The sequence below is a fragment of the Rhea americana genome, unplaced genomic scaffold (assembly GCF_003343005.1).
Source record: "Rhea americana isolate MKP2758 unplaced genomic scaffold, rheAme1 scaffold_75, whole genome shotgun sequence".
Classification (NCBI taxonomy): Eukaryota; Metazoa; Chordata; class Aves; order Rheiformes; family Rheidae; genus Rhea; species Rhea americana.
In genome coordinates, this window is record NW_028186923.1 from 2,349,785 (window position 1) to 2,367,591 (window position 17,807).

At 44.8% G+C, this 17,807-nt stretch overlaps 1 protein-coding gene across 3 annotated transcripts in view; it reads right to left on the reverse strand.

Moving 5' to 3' along the window:
- The window catches only part of CTIF (cap binding complex dependent translation initiation factor), a 198,948-nt gene that overhangs the window by 144,913 nt on the left and 36,228 nt on the right, over positions 1-17,807 (reverse strand). For 2 of the 3 annotated variants that reach the window (XM_085322150.1, XM_085322149.1), the window contains exons 2-3: positions 7,417-7,629; positions 1,390-1,473 (exon numbers count right to left, since the gene is read on the reverse strand). In XM_085322150.1, the coding sequence (XP_085178276.1) occupies positions 1,390-1,473; positions 7,417-7,629 (297 nt within the window). The remainder of the gene's footprint in view (positions 1-1,389; positions 1,474-7,416; positions 7,630-17,807) is intronic. The other variant, XM_085322151.1, reaches the window with a different exon arrangement.

Genomic DNA, 17,807 nt, shown 5'->3' on the forward strand with positions numbered 1-17,807 from the left:
CCATGGCCACCTCCTGGGAGCAGGAAACGGAGCCCAGGAGTGTCCCATGGCAATACCCCAAGAATCACAAGCCAGGACATTCCAGTCCATAGCATGGGACCCACCAACTAATCCCTAACTGAGAAATAGCTCCACAATTAGGAATTAAAAAAATTGGTCTTATCCTATAGTTTTCACCYTCCTCGCTTGCTTTATGCTACGCTACAAGTTAAACTCTTCAAGTCCTGTGATGGATCTCATACAGACAACATGCTTTTCAGCTTGAGAGGCAGCAGTTGATGTGGACAGAGTGCAGTTAGATTTCTGTTGCCTTGTCTTATCTCCAGTGATGCCAGGAGTGCTTGGTAGATACCTCTTCACTGATGTTTGGACTACATACAATTACCAGAAACAATTCACACTTAAGCTTCCACAAGGGCTATCACTTGCAACACAGGCTCTCAGGATTTGCAAATTCGCTTCTTTTCTCAGTTAGCCCTCTCAGCTGTTCAATCCTCTTGCCTGCAGCACCACCCTTTTGTTGCAGTTAATATCTCAGCTGGCACGTAACTTAGACATGTAGCTACACAAAGTTCCCTTATCTCAGTTACGTCTCATGCTTCCAACTCAGYTTTGATGCTGCAAATTGCTCCCTCACACAGGCTGTAATAAGAAGCTCTTCAGGAATACATGGAATACTCTGCATTTCCATTCCTTTATTATGGAAAAATAAGCTTCTGGTCAAAGTGATGTGCATGCCAGGAAGTTCTTCATCTCCCATGGTTTCAGTGGGGGCGAGCTTTCTGTGACAGACAGAAGGGACAAGGTCTCTTGCTGCACATTTGCATTGGACTGCAACTCAAGAAGGGCAATGAAGCAGAATGTGAACTCAGAATAGACTGGGAGAGAAATCTGCTCCTTGTACCAGCTTCCCTTTGCAGCAAGCGATGCTCCTCCACTCTGAAATAGGTTTGGTAACTCAAATATTTCTCCTCTCTATTTTCTAACACTTGGGACACTAGAAATCTAGAGAAGCTTTCTGCTGTGACTTGAGAAGATATCGAAAAACAAAGGCTAAGTGCAACAAAATCCCCCCAAAAGGGTGCACAAAAGCAAAAAGATGAAAGCGCAGCCATGTCCGCACCATTACAGCCCGGAAGTCCTGCTTCTCAAGAGTGCATATCAACAATCTCCATGCTTGGTTTTCACTAAGCCTAAACATCCCTGCTTGGTCTCCTTGAGAAGAAATTGCCTCAATGCCTAGCACATCTCCATCCCCAGGGGAGGGAACGCTGACAGCCCAGAAAGCCTCCGTGCTCCTGGATGACACAGTAAAAAAAATAAAAATAAATAAATAAAAAAATTAAAAAAGCACTGCTTTGGTGAGGAAGAGCTAAACACAAACCCTACCTGATTGTGTTCGTGAGATGATGAACCCTTCCCTCTTGACGGGGAACAGCTGCCATCAAGCTGCTCACTACAATCCGCCGTCCACTGCAAAAGGGATAAAAAGGCATTGTGTAAAATCATAGCTGGGTCGAGGAGACTGCTGAGTCAGTCCACAGCACACACCAACCAGCCGCTCTCCACGGCCACGGGAATCACTGAGCCCCCACAGGAAAGGGAGGAGGATCTCAAAGGCTTTGGCCCCCAAATGGTCCAACAGTAGACAGTGAGAGGGAAGAGTCATGAACTGTCACAAGAAACTGGAAAAGAAGCTGTCACCATCGAAAACTGCACATGTCAACACAGACACATCTGTGGAGAAGCTGCCCAGCATGCCACCAACAACGACGAGTCTTTTATGCCCAAAGAAAGAGTTATCCTAAGGAAACTCTGTTACACAAACATCCCCAGTATTTCCTTGCAGACTCCAATGGTGTTTTTAATGCACTAGGGATGGCATTGCCAGCTCCTTATGTCCCAGACCCAGCTTGATTTGATTACTGTTTCCCACGGAGTCTTGCACAATTTCTGCTTCTCCCCCACCCTGTTTAGTTTAATAACAGATATTGGTCCTGAGGTGCCACAGTATCTGTTCAATATGACCACATAGGATCATGCAGCAGAACAGGCAAAGACGGAGATCCTCCCTGTCTCTATAGCTAAGCACCTACAGATAATTTTACTAGAGATAGAAAAGTCATTTCCACAGAAATGTTTTATTTTTTAACAAAAATTATAGTCCAAAACTGCATATTCTGCCAGATTTGATTACATCTCTTCAGCTTACACTGGCTTTCCTTCACGATGACAGAAGCAAACACCTTGGGACTTTCGGCTCTACAAGATCATAAGCTGTTGAGCCCCACAGGACAGCACAGCTCATGGAAGAGGACAGTAACTATGGAAAACAACCAACAACTTCTTCCAAAGTTGGATAGCAAGGTGCTTGCACCAAAATAATTCYGTTCGAGGTCATTTCATTATTTCCCCCCAAGGAAAAGAGGCAGTACATCATGYTGGGGGTGGCGGGGGGGAAAGCCTTTTTCACAACACAAACACAAAAGATACCGTCTTATCTGAAGTCAATTTTAGGAATGGCTCACCCATTACGCTAACAGACCCCATTGCCATACAGGATTGAGAGGAAAGTGCATTTTTCCTCTGACTTGACTGTTTTCTGATTTGAGCATGGTTGGAGATACCCACATTATGGGAATGCCTGTATTTTACCTTCATTAGGTTAGCTACAGGCTCAATTTCCCTGCAAGYGGCTTGCAGTGTACAGGACTATTTAATAGGCCCTTCCTTTCTCAGGGCAGCAGTTATTCAGGGATGCTGTACCAGCCGAGCACCTCATATACATGGCTGAGTGGATTTATCCTCTCTCAGATAGTGAAAGCGTTATTATAGCCATAAGGAAGCAAGTCCCAGAGAGATTAAGTAACTTGCCCAGAGTTAAAGATTAAGTTGCTGGCAGAACCTTGCAGTTAAAAACAATTTTCTTTGTCTCAGTCTAGTGCYGCAACCATAAAACCATCCTTCTTCTTCCAGCTCTCATTAAAAGCGAACGCGCTACCTTCAATCAGGCTGGCAAATCAATTCACGAGCCCGCTCCAGCTTCCGGCACTGTCGCTCCAGCGAGCGGCGGGATACRTGCACGTTTAGTTTTTGCTTTAATAAGAAGCAATCAGAAAAAGAAAACCAAAAATACATGATTTCTGATTATTTCTCAGAGAAATTTGGGGTAAGAGGTAGGAACACAAGTCTCCTTTGGAGAGTGTTTGTATCCTTCTTAAGGCATCCCTTAAGACAGCCTGATAAATGCAGATGGCAAATGTAACATCTCTGACTCACTTCTTGCCCCATGTGCAACCATAAAATATGTTTTATGCTGTATTTTGTTGGAGTTTTCACATAAAATTCCCACTTTCAAGTGGACAGCAATGATGTAGGGTATAACCACATTTAGCYGCTTAACTTGAGATGCCTTTACAAGTGGTTAAATTAAAAGGCTGGATGTTCAGCTCTTCCACTATTAGTCATTTTTTCCCCCTCCAAAACACTCCAGTTTTATTTCAGAGACACTATCCCTAAAAATGATGTATATATAAAMAAAAAAAAAAAAAAAAATCCAGCAGTTAACTTTGAGAAGTTAAAATGCCATTTCCACAAACAGAAGGTGGAATTAGCTGTCACATCCAAGGATCTTAATGCAAAACCTGTAAATGGGCTGTCATGAGAATTAACAGCTCTTGCCCCAGAGATGCTGTAGGGAGCCTAGGGTTGGTGGCAGAGGTTTGGGCAGACTGCCCTTGGCTGACTGCACTCAGGTCACTGATAAGCTTACAGTGAACACCAGAGTTCATTTATCCTTTCCTTAAGGGAAATGCGGAATCAGGATGAATATTCTTGCACCACCCAGAATTAAGCCTCTTCTGAACCGTGAAGCAGTTATAAAACTTTGACTACTAATTTATTTCTAACTCAATCGCATTTCTAAACTCGGCACATTAAAGCAAGCAGTAGTTGCCTGTTTGACCTGAAGCCCCTCCAAAGCATCACTTCAAACAAAGTCATTTTCCAGCCTTAGGTTAAAACACACACTATGAAGTACTTTGGATCACTTGATTTTTAAACATACTTTCTCCCGCTTCTAATGGCTTTGATCCTCAATTTGTAAAGATCTCTTTTCTGCAAACTCTGTTCTTAAAAAAAGGTTTTAGCGTTAGTTTCTTTAGGCAGAACTAATATATAAAGAGTCCAGAGCTCTGGATCAGATCCTCAGCTACAGCACATCTGCATAGCTCAGATAAATCAGGCAAGTGCTACTTAAGTYAGATAAGGAGTGGATCCTTCCTATCTCTCTCAAGCAAGTTTCTCTCCGACAGATTACGAGACATTTGCTTTTAYGATCTCCAGTGCAATCGCACTTGGAAATAGGGTGCAGTGGAARGGAGAATCGAGCTTTTCCCGGAGTTCACAGAAAAGAGGCTTTCACTGCCAACCGCTGCTCCAAATTTACAGGTGAAACAGTGGTAGGCAATCAGTAGACCCAAGCACGARAAGAGAGAAAAAAATAACTGCAACAACCCCTCTCCCCCCCCCAGAAACTGGAATCCTGCGCTTCCTGCCGCAAAACGCTACATATTTTTCATATGGTCACACGCAATCACCAGGGGAGCTACGGATGCGGCGCAGACGACTGCGGAGCCACRACCCCAGGAAAACCGGCCTGAGGAAAGCCGTCTGCCAAGGCCACAAACCCCACGTGCAGCCACTGCATTCACAAGGCCRGCCTGGGAACGGCTCCCAGGGCAGCCCTGCTCTCCCCCTGCAGACCGGCTCCTTCTGCCCATCTCCTTCCCCGCGTYGCGAGCTGCTGGCAGACTAATTAGCAAGGCAGCATTTGACGATCAGAAAGTGTTACAAAACCCCAGCCTGAGCCCCCTCTGGACCGAATCCCTGGGCAAGGGAAATGATTCACATCTCTCCCAGGAATCGGTATCCCATTCATTATTAAAAACCTCCTGTGCTTCTTCAAAAGCACTGACAAGGCTTAATGGATATTGCTTCATTAGCCAAGTGCCAAAAGAAGGGAGGGACTTGGCAGCGCTGACGCGCTGTTATCCAGCCTGAGATGAGGCYGGTGGGGCCTTGGCCATCAGGACCTAAGTTTTCCATGTACCTTCAAGTCCACGTCAGCTGAGGAACAGCCCTGTGAACCTGCACGATGCCTGCGTCCCTGGACAGCTTCCCCCAGGGCTTGTCGTACCTGTTCAATGACCCAGGTTTGTGACGTGTCAGCTGCGTCTCATCCACATCCCAGGCACGGACAGGGCTTGGGAAGCCCCCAGRAAAGGGTTCCCTTTGCAGGGATCAGTCTTTCACTGGTGATCGTGCAGGATGCGACATGACACAGTCCCTGCTCCACTACCAAGGTTATAGCAGTACCTGGTGCAGCTTAAACACATTGCCAGTTTCAGATATCTAATGACGGCCCTACCCTTACTCTTAAGATCTTTCAGAAAAAGGCCTTTTTTATTTCTTAATTCCCATAAGCAGTGTGCAAGTGTGTGTGTATATATATATATACATATATATATATATATGTAGTGTGTGTGTATATATATATTTATATATATACACACACATACATATATATATACACACACACACACACACACTCTCATACTATACGATATTATTCTACCAAGATTCCTGCAAGGTAGGAAAGCACCTCCACTAGCCTCATGCTATAAAGGGAGGATCAAGGCAGCCTAAGGTCAGGCTCCAAATCTGCAGAACGGCACGGACTGATACTCTCAGCTCGCCCTGTACAAAATTCCTTCTCTGTGCTTCAGTTTGACAGTTTGCATCTTTGGTAAGTGTCTGGCACCCATGGCACCAGATTTCCCTCAGAACAACAGTTCAGCAGATTAAATTTCTCTTTGTGTTGGACCTCAAATGTCTATTTTAAAAAATGTCATAATCCTAGTTGGATCTGCTTCTAATCACACAAGAATGGGTAAAGTTGGAAGAGACCTCTGGAGATCATCTAGTCCAACCTCCCTGCTCAAGCACAGTCACCTACAGCATGGTAGACAGGGTTGCATCCAGGCAGGCCTTGAAKATCTCCAGAGAAGGAGACTCCACAACCTCTCTGGGCAACCTGTGCCAGTGCTCCATCACTCTCACAGGGAAGAAATTCCCCCTCACGGTCAGGAGGAACCTCCTGTGGTTCAGTTTCTGCCCATTGCCTCTTGCCCTGTCACAMGGGACAACTGAAAAGAGTTTGTCCCCGTCCCCTTGACACCCTCCCTTCAGGTACTTGTACACAGTGATCACATCCCCCCTCAGTCTTCTCTTCCCCAGGCTGAAGAGGCCCAGCTCTCGCAGCCGTTCCTCCCAGGGCAGGTGCTCCAGCCCTCTGATCATCTTTGTAGCCCTAAACTGGACTCTCTCCAGTAGCTCCATGTCTCTCTTGTCCCGGGGAGCCCAGAACTGGAGACAGTACTTGAGATGAGGCCTCCCCAGGGCTGAGTAGAGGGACAGAATCACCTCTCTTGACCTGCTGGCAACRCTCTTCCCAATGCACCCCAGGATACCATTGGCCCTCCTGGCCACCAAGGCACATTGCTGGCTCATAGTCAATTTGTCGTCCAACGACTACCAGTAATGACGACATCAAACCACATCTTCCCTGAATGATCCCTCTRTTTGCTTGATATTCACATTCTCCGCAGTAGAGCAGTTTCCTTCTCTGACACAATTATGAAGTAAGCAAACAGGTTATTATACCTATCAAAATGCACAGCAGTTAAATGCTGTTAGGGAGCTTTTGGGGCTTTTGATTGCTTTCACTCATTCAGTCTTTTCATTAAAATCCCTGAAGACCTCTGTATATGGATGGAAGAAGTACAGGCATCTAGGACTGCAGAAGCACTCTCCRTGCTGAATATTCCTCAGGAGAGTCCCTGCAACTCATCCCGAGCCAGGCAAAACAGTCCTCTGGCATTTTTCTGGTGAAGTACTAGGTTGACCAGAGGCAGARAGAGGGCTTCTGCTCTCTTGGCCCCCTCCTGCATCTGGTGGCACTTTCCGACGCACTGCTGGCTGTCACTGCGCACCCCTGGGAGGACAGCATGGGACAACCACACATTACGGCCACRCAGTATTTTCCTTTATTTGAAACAGGAACCCTAGAGAAGTCAAAACTTCAGGGCACACCTTTAGATCACTTAATGGAAAAAAAAATCAAATGTGGCTGGCAGGAGATCTTTAGTTGGAGTCCTCATATTTGGCTGAACAAGAAAATTGCCCAAAATCCAATATGCTATTCCACCCTGCTTCATACCCCCCATAATAGCAAAGCCACTTTAGCTGAACATGCTTCCCTAACAGAGGGAACAAGCTGTTTGCACAAATCACTGGCTTCCCTATAGCCCCAGTCCCCTCGTTTGGAACCCATTTTAAATTGCGTCCTTCACTAACCTGCGAGACATTGGACTGCGTCTTCTCGCTCTCTCCATCYGCCTCCGTTTTATCAGTCAGCAAGCCTTGGACTTGGTACTCCAGGACGTAGCTGTCAATGAATCTCTCCAGCTCCTCAATTTCCTGAGAACGGCTGCTCCCTGCCTCGGAGGAGGCAGATGCCACAGACGAGTTTTCCATCACTCCAGGTAAGAAACTGAGAACGGAGGGGGCCTGAGAAAGAAAGAAAAAAAAAAAGGATAGAAATTAATTCTTCATCCTCTAAAATATCAAGTCTCTCGAGCAATGCCCCTCACACACACCCAAACACCCCGGTGTCTGCCATTAAGGGATAATGACAAACATCTATTTTTACTTTCTACAAATACACTAAATATAAAAAGAAATCAGGTTAGAGAAAAAGCAAAGTCTATCGGTTACTGCTGGTAGGATGCTTTTTGCTATGCTCCTGTGTTTCCAACAACACTTCAAATAATTGACCAGAAAACAAGTCCTATATCTTCCAATAACTGTGAGGGTGTTTCCTTTACAACAGCTTATGGTGAGAACAACATAAGAACATTGGACCAGGCTCTAAGCGCGACTCCATTCAGAAACGGCCACGTGCAGCCCTAGACCAGCACGAAACAAGGATTTTACAGCCACAGCCGAGGTATGCTCCAACGCCATCGCTCGTCTCAGATTTGCAGAGTGACCTTGTCACACCTTTGCAGAGTGACCATCCGTACTGACTGTACAATATTGATTGCATTTGAGCTCCGTGAAGAGTGTGCATGAGCATAAAAAGGTCCATTAAAATGGCAATACTCTTCTATCTAAGGACTCGKCTTTTCCTCCTGCTTAAAAATCAAAGCTACTGAAAAAAAAATCTAATGAAGCACCTATTTGCCCATGAGATTAGCTGCCCAGAAAGCAGCAGCCTTATAAGTTTCAGGTTTTGGTTGGAGAGGACAGATGGGGTGTGAGGAAGAGGATAATAATTGAAAGGCATCTCTAGGACCACTGCAGCAAATAAGACGTTCAGTCAACACTGTGACTGTTAGGGTCCAGGGAAGAGGTTTGCATGGGGAATGGAACCAGAGATCACATCAGAATCTATTTTTAAAATCTCTAGTTGTTAAAAAAAATGTATTAGAAAGAGAGAAAAAGGGAAAAATCCTGCAAAGCAACATAACACTTTCTATAACAGCCAGTTGGCTGGAAACTGTGGAAGAAACCACGTGTATCTGAATCATGGCATTCTCAGGTTGACCTTAATGCCTAGCACAGACCTTGAGGCCCATCACAGTATCTCTGCAAGGAAAAGAAGTACAAATCCCTTACATACAAATCCTTTACATACAATCTGCCACATTTATCGGTGACAACAGCTTTATCTGCAGGCTCAGCTAGAGCAGGACAGGCCCCCTGTACCGCAGACATTACTGTGCCATTGCAAAGGGCACAAACCCAGGTTTGTTTCAACCAGACTTTGACACTCCTGCTCCCAAATCACATCCGTGTCTGCTGAGCTGCCTCTCCACAGAGAGCTGTGGACTRAGCAGCTCCTTCGTCTCCCCAGTCTCCCTAGGCTCACGCTGCCTTCCCACCTAACCTCGGGTGTCCACCCAGCCACAGGGGTGTTTCTTGGTGGATAAAACCCTTGCCAATCTCATCAGCAAGCTAGCACGAGATCTAAAGATGAAATGCTCTACAGAAGACATTGGGGCTTTATGACAGTTTTAATAAACAGTATCCTTAGGAGGTGAAAATCTTCCAGGACTAACTCTAGAAATCTCATGGATACCTTTGCCAACATGCTGAACCTTTAGACAGAGGCCATGAGTGAATCACTAAATGCTCTGTATGTGGATTTAAAACACACTCTTGATTGCTATAGCCAAAATACAGAGCAGAGAAAGGAAAGAAGGCTGTGCAAATACAAACAGATGCAGATAACAAATTAGATCATCAGGTCTCAGAGCTCCATTCAGCTACCTGACCATCTAGAAAGCCAGTGTATACTGGCCTCCACTTTCTAGTCCAGGAGTATAGCTATCTGAGATGATCCAGTATGTGCCCTGCAAGTCACAGGCTGGGGGAGATTTCCAAAGGTCACACAGGTTATTCCCCACCCTTAATTCTACAGTTTTCTACGGAGTTTTCTCAGCAACTGATCCACCTGACACTGGCCATACAATAGCTCCATGGGGCTTACACAGGTAAACATAAAAGTACCAAYTCTGGCTTGAGAAGATTGAATTCTGGAATTAGGGATAACACTGGGGAAATATTACTATACAAAACAGGACATACATCTATAGCTGTATAGAYAGACAGACAGACAGGATTTTTGGTCTGACCCAGGTCATTTTTGTTCTTACAGTACACTGAAGAGCTCACATCAGACTCTTGCCCATTYCATGTACCCCATGAGTAGGAACATACTCGAGTTGTACTCAGATGTAGCATGGAACCAGCTTTTGTTCCTGAAGGTGGGAATGAGGCGTATTTGAGCTCCTTACCTGCAGATCCTATCCAAAACACAGTTTAGATARTCAAAACCATTAAATGTCTGTTCTGGAAGCTGAACCAGTTGGTCYTCTGCTGCTATTTAGACTGGGAGGGTTAAATATGTACACACAGATTATTGCTAGCAGAGTAAGAAGCYGTTATCTAGCGGCTTATGTTACAAACCCCATTAGGATAGTCTTATTCAGTGCGCAGATCATCATGGAATTAAGAGTTCTGCTGCAAAACAAAACCAGACCCTATCTACATGTCTACGAATAATCCCATCCTGTCTTCCCAAGGCCAACAGATGCGAACAGAGTCCCYGTAAATGCACACACACGCGCACACACACTTATACTTGACTTCAAGTGAGGTAAGAGACTGCACTCGAACTATGCATCTCTTCTGAACCAAACAGGCAATGAGAGCCTTTAGTAAATCCTGTAGTTKTACTTTAACCAGTGAAGGAACAAATTAGTAATTCAACAGCTGCCACCTAAAATCAACTGAAAATTGTGCATTTAAAGGAATAAAAGCTGATGAAACCTCAAATGTAGCATTATTAGTAAGGACAGCTCTAATGATGTTCAAGATGATGCTCCTATATGAGCACTAGTGCACTGATCCCCGAATACCACACAACTCCTTTGCAAGGGCAGTCAGCTTTGTGCCCTAACAACATACACGACATTCTCTGCACGTCACCGAAACACCATCTTCTCGGGCACAGAACAGGGCAGCTGCTCACCAAACCATACCTTTACCAGGGAAAGAAATAAGAGTCATGTTCCATAGGTACGGAAAAGGCACAGAAAGATAYTCATGCAGTCTCCCTCATGACACCAAGACACCTTCACCCTCATGAAAATGACCATGGATGTTTCTCCAAGCAAGACGTGGGTTTACGTGAATTCCAAAGCACAARGCCAAGCTACTTTCTACACGAGGCCTGCCTGTACAAATGCTGAATCACTGCTCAGTGCTCATACAATAAACCTGATGCTCTCAGGATGCACCAGATTTCACGTGTGTGCTCAAATCAAGCACGCAGAAGTATCATGGCTGCTGCGATGAGCAGGTTGCTGGAGGGAGGAGGGCTTCACGTTCAGTGCACACATTATCGCTGCCAGCGCTCAGGATTTCCTGAGTGTTCCCTCAAAGAGCTACTGACCACAGCACAAGTGGCTCRGTTTGCAGACGCTGGCTGGATTCTCAGCATAAGCTCGCATAGCTGCATGCTCCTCGCTAATCATATGGCACATTCTCTGCCTCTCAGCTCGCAGTCTCCGGGGAGCCTTCACAAACTAAAAACTGAAACAGCACGAGGAGAGGTGACAATTACTACATGCTGCAAAATACACATGACAACCCTAGAACACAAATCTCTTCATAGCAAATATATTTAGTTCCCCCGCATGCCACAACCCCARCAACAGGCACAGAGCATCCTGGCTGGCAGGTAGTCAACACTGTAAAAACAGCAGAGGTCTTTGGACAACACAGACCTTGACTTCTCYGGCTAAGGAGGAAGGCAGGCAGCAAAATCAAAAAACAAAAAAAGGCATCAAAATTTATATCTTCCACATGACATATAGCCTGAGGAACTCTCTGGCATAAGAGGATCAGAGAGCTTAGGATCTCACCAGGATCCTGAGAAGGAATAAACACAGAAAACATCCCATTTATCCCAGGGAGAAGAAACAGGAGTTCCTACCACATTGCAGACCATGGAAGGTTTCATCCCTCACCCTCTTCACTGGAAACTGGTGTTTACAGTCTGTTTTGAGATAACTAGAAAATCATCAAGCAAATCCTAAATGAGTCACATGTCATCCGGAAAGGAAGAAGAAAAAATCTGTTCCCAACTCATGTAATTTCCAGCCTCTGAACTATTGCTCATCTGTCACTTCTGAACAATTGCGGCTACATTTGGAAACAGCTTAGAACGAGCAGTTCTGGCCTAAGGATTTCATATGCTCGCAGAGTTATTCCCAAATGTGCTCAGACTGTCAAAAAARCTCATTATGTAGATCAATATCACACATTAGCTCCTGAACAAAATTGTGTGGCATGTTAAAAAGGATGGGGGGAAAAACAAAAAAAGAAAGGAGGAAAGGAGCCCCAGAGATCATGGAGCCCTAGGGGAGGGCATGCTTCTCATCCTCTGGCTAATTAGAGCCAATTAAGAATCGGGAAGCACCAATTATTAAATAGAAAGTGCTTTAAAAGAAAAAATAGAGTTGAACCCTCAGCTGGGAGAATAGGTGGCTATAACATGCATCCTCAAGGGCATGAAACTGCACAGAGATGATAAATCGGTGGTGGCATGCAGGAGGGAGCAGCTGATACAGGTGTTGCAATGTAACGGCATCGCTTCTGACCCGAGTTGCTGCTTGCAGTGGGGTCTTGGCAGGCATAGCTGGAGGTTATCTTCCACCCTCTGGGGTTGCAGGAACACCAGAGGGTTTTTTGCCATGTGTAAGTGACACTGGTGAAAACGAAGCCAAAGAAAGATCTCAGTATATCACTGGGACATAATATACATGACATAATATAGCTTTTTGGTGGAGGAATCAGCTCTATGACATGCCAGCATTTTGCTGACCAGCAAAATGAAAGACTGTGGCTTGAAAGGGGAGATATGCTAGTGTGGGAATTGGTTTGTCCAAAATCATGAAATTCAGCAAACATAAATCACTAGTTTGGCACTTTTCTAGGTCCTAGAAAAGGTACCTTCAACTGTCTCTGAAGGAAACTGGAAAAAAATAGCTTAGCAGAAAGAACATTACCCCATACTTAAGGAGCAATGAGTTATCACATCCACGTGGTACAGGACTGTCATTTTACACAAATGCCTTAGAGCAGATGAATGGGCACTGACAGCAGAAAGCTCGAATAGTAAGTTGGTTGACAACTATCTGTCATAATAGGATAAAAGACTAGCATCTCGCCGTATGTAATCTCCTTTATACGCTTAGTCGGCACGGAGTCAGTGTGAATCACGTAATGACAGAGAGCAACAACGTTACGTGGTTATTCCAGTGATAGCTCTGTAACCTACTTACTGGATCCACAACTCATACGTCATTACCACCAATTCTAGTGCTTCAATAGAGAGGCAATAAGCACAAAATCAGCTTGAAACACTGAGATTTCCCCCTCAACCCTCGTGCAWTGCCTAGGGAACTGAAAAACTCATACTGGAAGACCAATACACCTATGCAACTATTGCCAAACATACACCCTTCTGAATACACATTTTGATGGCACACTCTTCCTACAGCTGGGTTACTTTGGTATGACCACACCTGCCTGACCACTAAAGATAAGGGGTAATATCCAGATTCAGCGCTGACCCTGYTTTGAGCAARRAGCTGGACTAGAGATGTCCTGAAGTTTCTTCCAACCTAAATGGTTTTATGATTCTAGAAGATGTTGTTGATTCTAGAGTATGCTTGACATCCCAAAACAAAAACCAGAACAGTACAGATTTACACAGGTGCATTTGCTGGTTCCCTGCTCYGAGGCATTATGGATCTCACTTGTGCTGGCAGCAGCATTCCCTCCACGCTTGAAGAAAAACTCTGGAAAATAGGCTTCACAGTGCAAGGCCAGAATTCCTAAACCCATCTGCTGGGTCACACAAACTGTCTGTCCCTTCAAAAGAGACAGATTTTGGACTTCAAGTTGTGGTCCTTCTTCCTTGGTAAGACACAAAATCAAGGGCAGGCCTGTTCCACTATGAGGAGAAGCAGCTAGCCACATCTAGAACAGTTTGAGTCCACCAGCACAGATTTACTCTCTACAATGATGTCCGACTACTGCTAAATCTTTTCTCCCTTTTCAAAATTAACGTTCACCATCCACTGACTCAGAGAACTATTATCTCACCATTTTCTTTATATCCTGTTGTCTTCTAACAGCCACCAGCAGAATGTCTTAACCTAACCACAGCTAAGAAAYATGCTTACACAAACAGCTGATAAGAATCTTCCTTATGGCTCTATTGCCAGCAGCATGTCTACACTTGTGACTGCCACAAATCACTGCTTCACCTAATGATGTGACATGACACTGCACAGAGCCCGAGGCTTAGATGAGGACAAGATGGTTCACACTCGCCAGTTATYTAGTCCAAAGGTTAATGACTCCAGCTCTCAATCAGGTATCTTTGGACTGACCGTGCATACACAGCAGAGCTGGGTCACTTCCACCAGCCTTCCATKAAAGCACATGTTTTTGTGAGCCCTTTGGGGAGCGTTGAATTTGCTTTAGCGTGGGGCCTACTGCCAAGGATTCCCAAACGTCAGATATGGTCCTATATGGTAATTAAGAGATCCACATCCAACCTCTATTTTTATATCTCCCTGCTCCGCCTTCTCCCAAAAAAGTGCATACTTCAAAAAAGTACAAAGGTTATATACTTTGGTGGCTGAAAACCACCTTACAAATCTTTTCTATGAAGCCCATGTTACACATTAAGATGACCACATAACATGGAAGCAGCAGCAGAGAAAGTCTATAGATGTTCAAACTGTTTATCACTACCTATTAATTGCTGACATTATTACAATATACAATTATTGTTAATAACTGCTTTTTTAAAAAGGTATCTAAATGAGGTTCTTCCTTTAGTCCTCTAATTACACAATTTTACCTTTAATCAGCGTATTAGCTCAGTAAGAATGGGCATTTTTATGACATTTGTATGTTTGATGACATTCCACTTGCTTCATCCAGTAGACAGAGGGTGGAAGCAGCATCTGCAGATCAGCCTGGTCTATTTTGCAACCCTGGGCTACCATACAGGATGCCACGCCCAACACATCCTCCAACCCCCAGAAGTCCTCCACGTTTGCATCAAACTGGAGGAATCACCTGATGAGTCCCCTAGCAAAGCCCTTCCCTTAAGAGAAGGGCAGGGTCTTTTGGTCCAAAAACTGCTGACATAGCAACTCTGTCAGCAAGACTGCTGTCCAGAGATCTTCCTGACACCAATTCTTGCTCCATCTCAGCAAGACAAACTGATACCTCAACCTACCCTTAAAGTAACAATTGAACACTTCCTTGCCCCTGTTCAAAGCCCAMTCTGGTAGGATATCAGCCGTCATGACAGCCGATAGTGCTGTCATCAGCTTTCACGGAGTACACAAAAGGCAAGCTAATTGCATCCAGCGTGCCATCAGGAGAACAAAAGTACCAATTTCTTATTAAATAGTGGCATRTGACCAAATACAATTACACAATCCAATACCAACTTTATTTTCTATATCGAAATGCCAAGGTCAGGGAATATACTGAGCAGCTGCTGCTCCCAAGTATGCCTTGAGAAGTCATGAAGCTCACCTAGCTGCGGTAAAGCTTGAGGATTTGTACAGCYACTTGCAGGCAGAGTGTCGCCCACACTCACACCAGCTCTCATAGGTATCTCTTAACCCTAAGTTTCCTTGAATTATGACACTGGTGTTGGACCTAGCTTAAGTTTGGACCCATACTCAAGATACTCACTTCTAACATTGTGTTCTTGGTTTAAGAAGTGGTAAAAGAGAGGGTCCAGGAAAGCAAGTGCTAACATGACCACTCCGTAGTGAGGGTGAAGGGTAACATCTCTGGGATGCCTGCAGTTCCCCAATGCCTTTCCATAACTCACCATCATTTCCCTACAAAAGGAGAAAATGTTCGTAAACAATTTGCCATGAAAGATTTTAGATAGGATTAGCTTTGAGCAGAGCTAAGAAAACACAGGATGTTCCCTTAGAAGTCTTAGCTCTGGTGTGGACACAGTAACTTGCCATTCATTCACAGTAGGGCTGCTCTTACTTGGGCTAGGTGCCCAACCAGGAATGCAGATTGTATTCAATATATAGTGAAGATCAGCAGCTAAGTACTAAGTACCAAAATATCCCAAGAAGGTCAGTAAGTAAGGCTTTTTTTTTTTTCCTTCTGTAGGATGCATGCTGAAAGCCTAATATGATTTTTCACACACGGTATGTCTCTTAGAAAATTCTGGGATAAATAAGAGAACCAGAAGCATCATGCTATTACACATACCCACATAGTGCAAGTRGAAGAAGGATTTTTCTCCCCCCAGCTACACTGCCAGGAGCTGATACTTACTTAATGCTAACATCTAAGTAAGACAGCTGGAAAAGATCTGTGTTAAGTACAGAGTCGAGGCAGAATTTCCTAAAGTAGATACTTAGAATCAGGCATCTCAAGCTTTAAGTAACTGTATCAAAGTTCAATTATTAAAAGGATCAACTACCACCAAATCCCAAAGGCAAGTGTCCAGCCGATCTTTCCAACCGCTTTGCCGCAGGTGTTTAGATATGGGTTTAAATGATTCACTTGAAACATCATAGTTTGAAAATCCAGGCCTCTTCAGTCCTTATCCTTCAGTTAAGTGCTGAAAAAGTTCCCATGTTAATTTGCTGTTCCTTCATTATCAAAATGCAGGGCAGAAGGAACAAAGAGAAGTCAAATACTTTTTGACGTATTTGCAGAAGCCTTATACAAGGTGCGTTCTTTCTCTGCTGGTTGCACTTCCCCAAGCGCAAAGGAAAGCCTCAGGCCAGACAAGCACTGCACTGAGCTGTTCAGAGGCAAGTTTTGACAGACCCCAGAACTACTCTGACAGATCACTGAAAACGTTTCTGCCATATGGGATTTATCATCCCATGTTTTGCTAAGAACAAGAGATGCTTCCTATAAAAGGAAGCTGCCGTGCAAATTCTTCTTGTATCAACACGGCCATTCTCTGCCGTGGGGTGGTAATCATGATTCAGTGCTCAAGCACTCGCCCGGGGAAGGACATGCATCCCGTGGCAGCACCCCATCATTAAGGCTCTAGCTGGGCTGTCTACATATTTATTCCTTTCTTGTTTCCAGTTGCTGTCGTCTGTGGCTTGATTTCATCTCCTTTGCAAGAGGATCCTCCTGTTTGCCAGTGCCAAAGATTATTTGTATGTTTTGCAGCCACATCTCACAGCCACGTGGTCAGTACATATCTCATCCCAACAATGGAAATTTGCACTCAGCAAAGCAAAGGTTCTCTGAGAACAACCCTGGGACTTCCAGGGGAGCATGCTAAGGCCTCAAAGTCAACATTAGTGTCCCACAGCCTTTCTACTGTGGCAGGTATGTAGCATCACTGTTTCCTCATGGAAGTTATCCAGGACAGAGTCCTTGAGAAAAGTCCCAGTTTAAGCTACATAGATAGGAAAAAAGCCTGAGCTTGTGATACCAGATGTTCTTAAAGCCAGCCTTAGAAGTGCAGTACCAGTAGCCACATAGAGCGTATCAGGCAGAAGAAACTAAATGCCATGGTGCTCCACTGCAACAAGCTGGAGGAAAAGCGGAGCAAAGACACCCCAGAAGGTCTCTCTGCACCTGCAGCCTCCTGTAATCCAACAAGCTGCATCTGCTTTGAGCTCCCCTGGGTGGACACACAGCCCCGGCATGAATCAAGACTACTATCATACAGCCCACTCCAGTTTAAAGTTAAGCTAATCAGTCAGTATAGTGCATTTACACTACAAGCAGTAGAAATAAAGGGRAGTTATTTACCTGTGACCACACGAGATCACAGTATAACAAAGTAGGCCCACTCCAAGGAATGCTTTGGAGAGGTCAGGAGAGAGGCTCCAGCCCAGACCAAGCCTGTAGACACTGCGTTCTGTCCCTGAGCCACCCATGTGAGTTTTATGTCTGACTTACGACTCTCACCCCWGTACTCTCTGTTCTCTACTGTAAACCACTGTTGGACCTTACCAGCCAGCGAGATGACACCCTACCCTGCTCACTCCCTTACTTTGAGAGCAGTGGAAAGCAGAGGTACCCCGGCAAAGCCACCCTTGCCTTGCTGTACCTGTTGTGTTGTCCAAACTGCATTTCAGCTC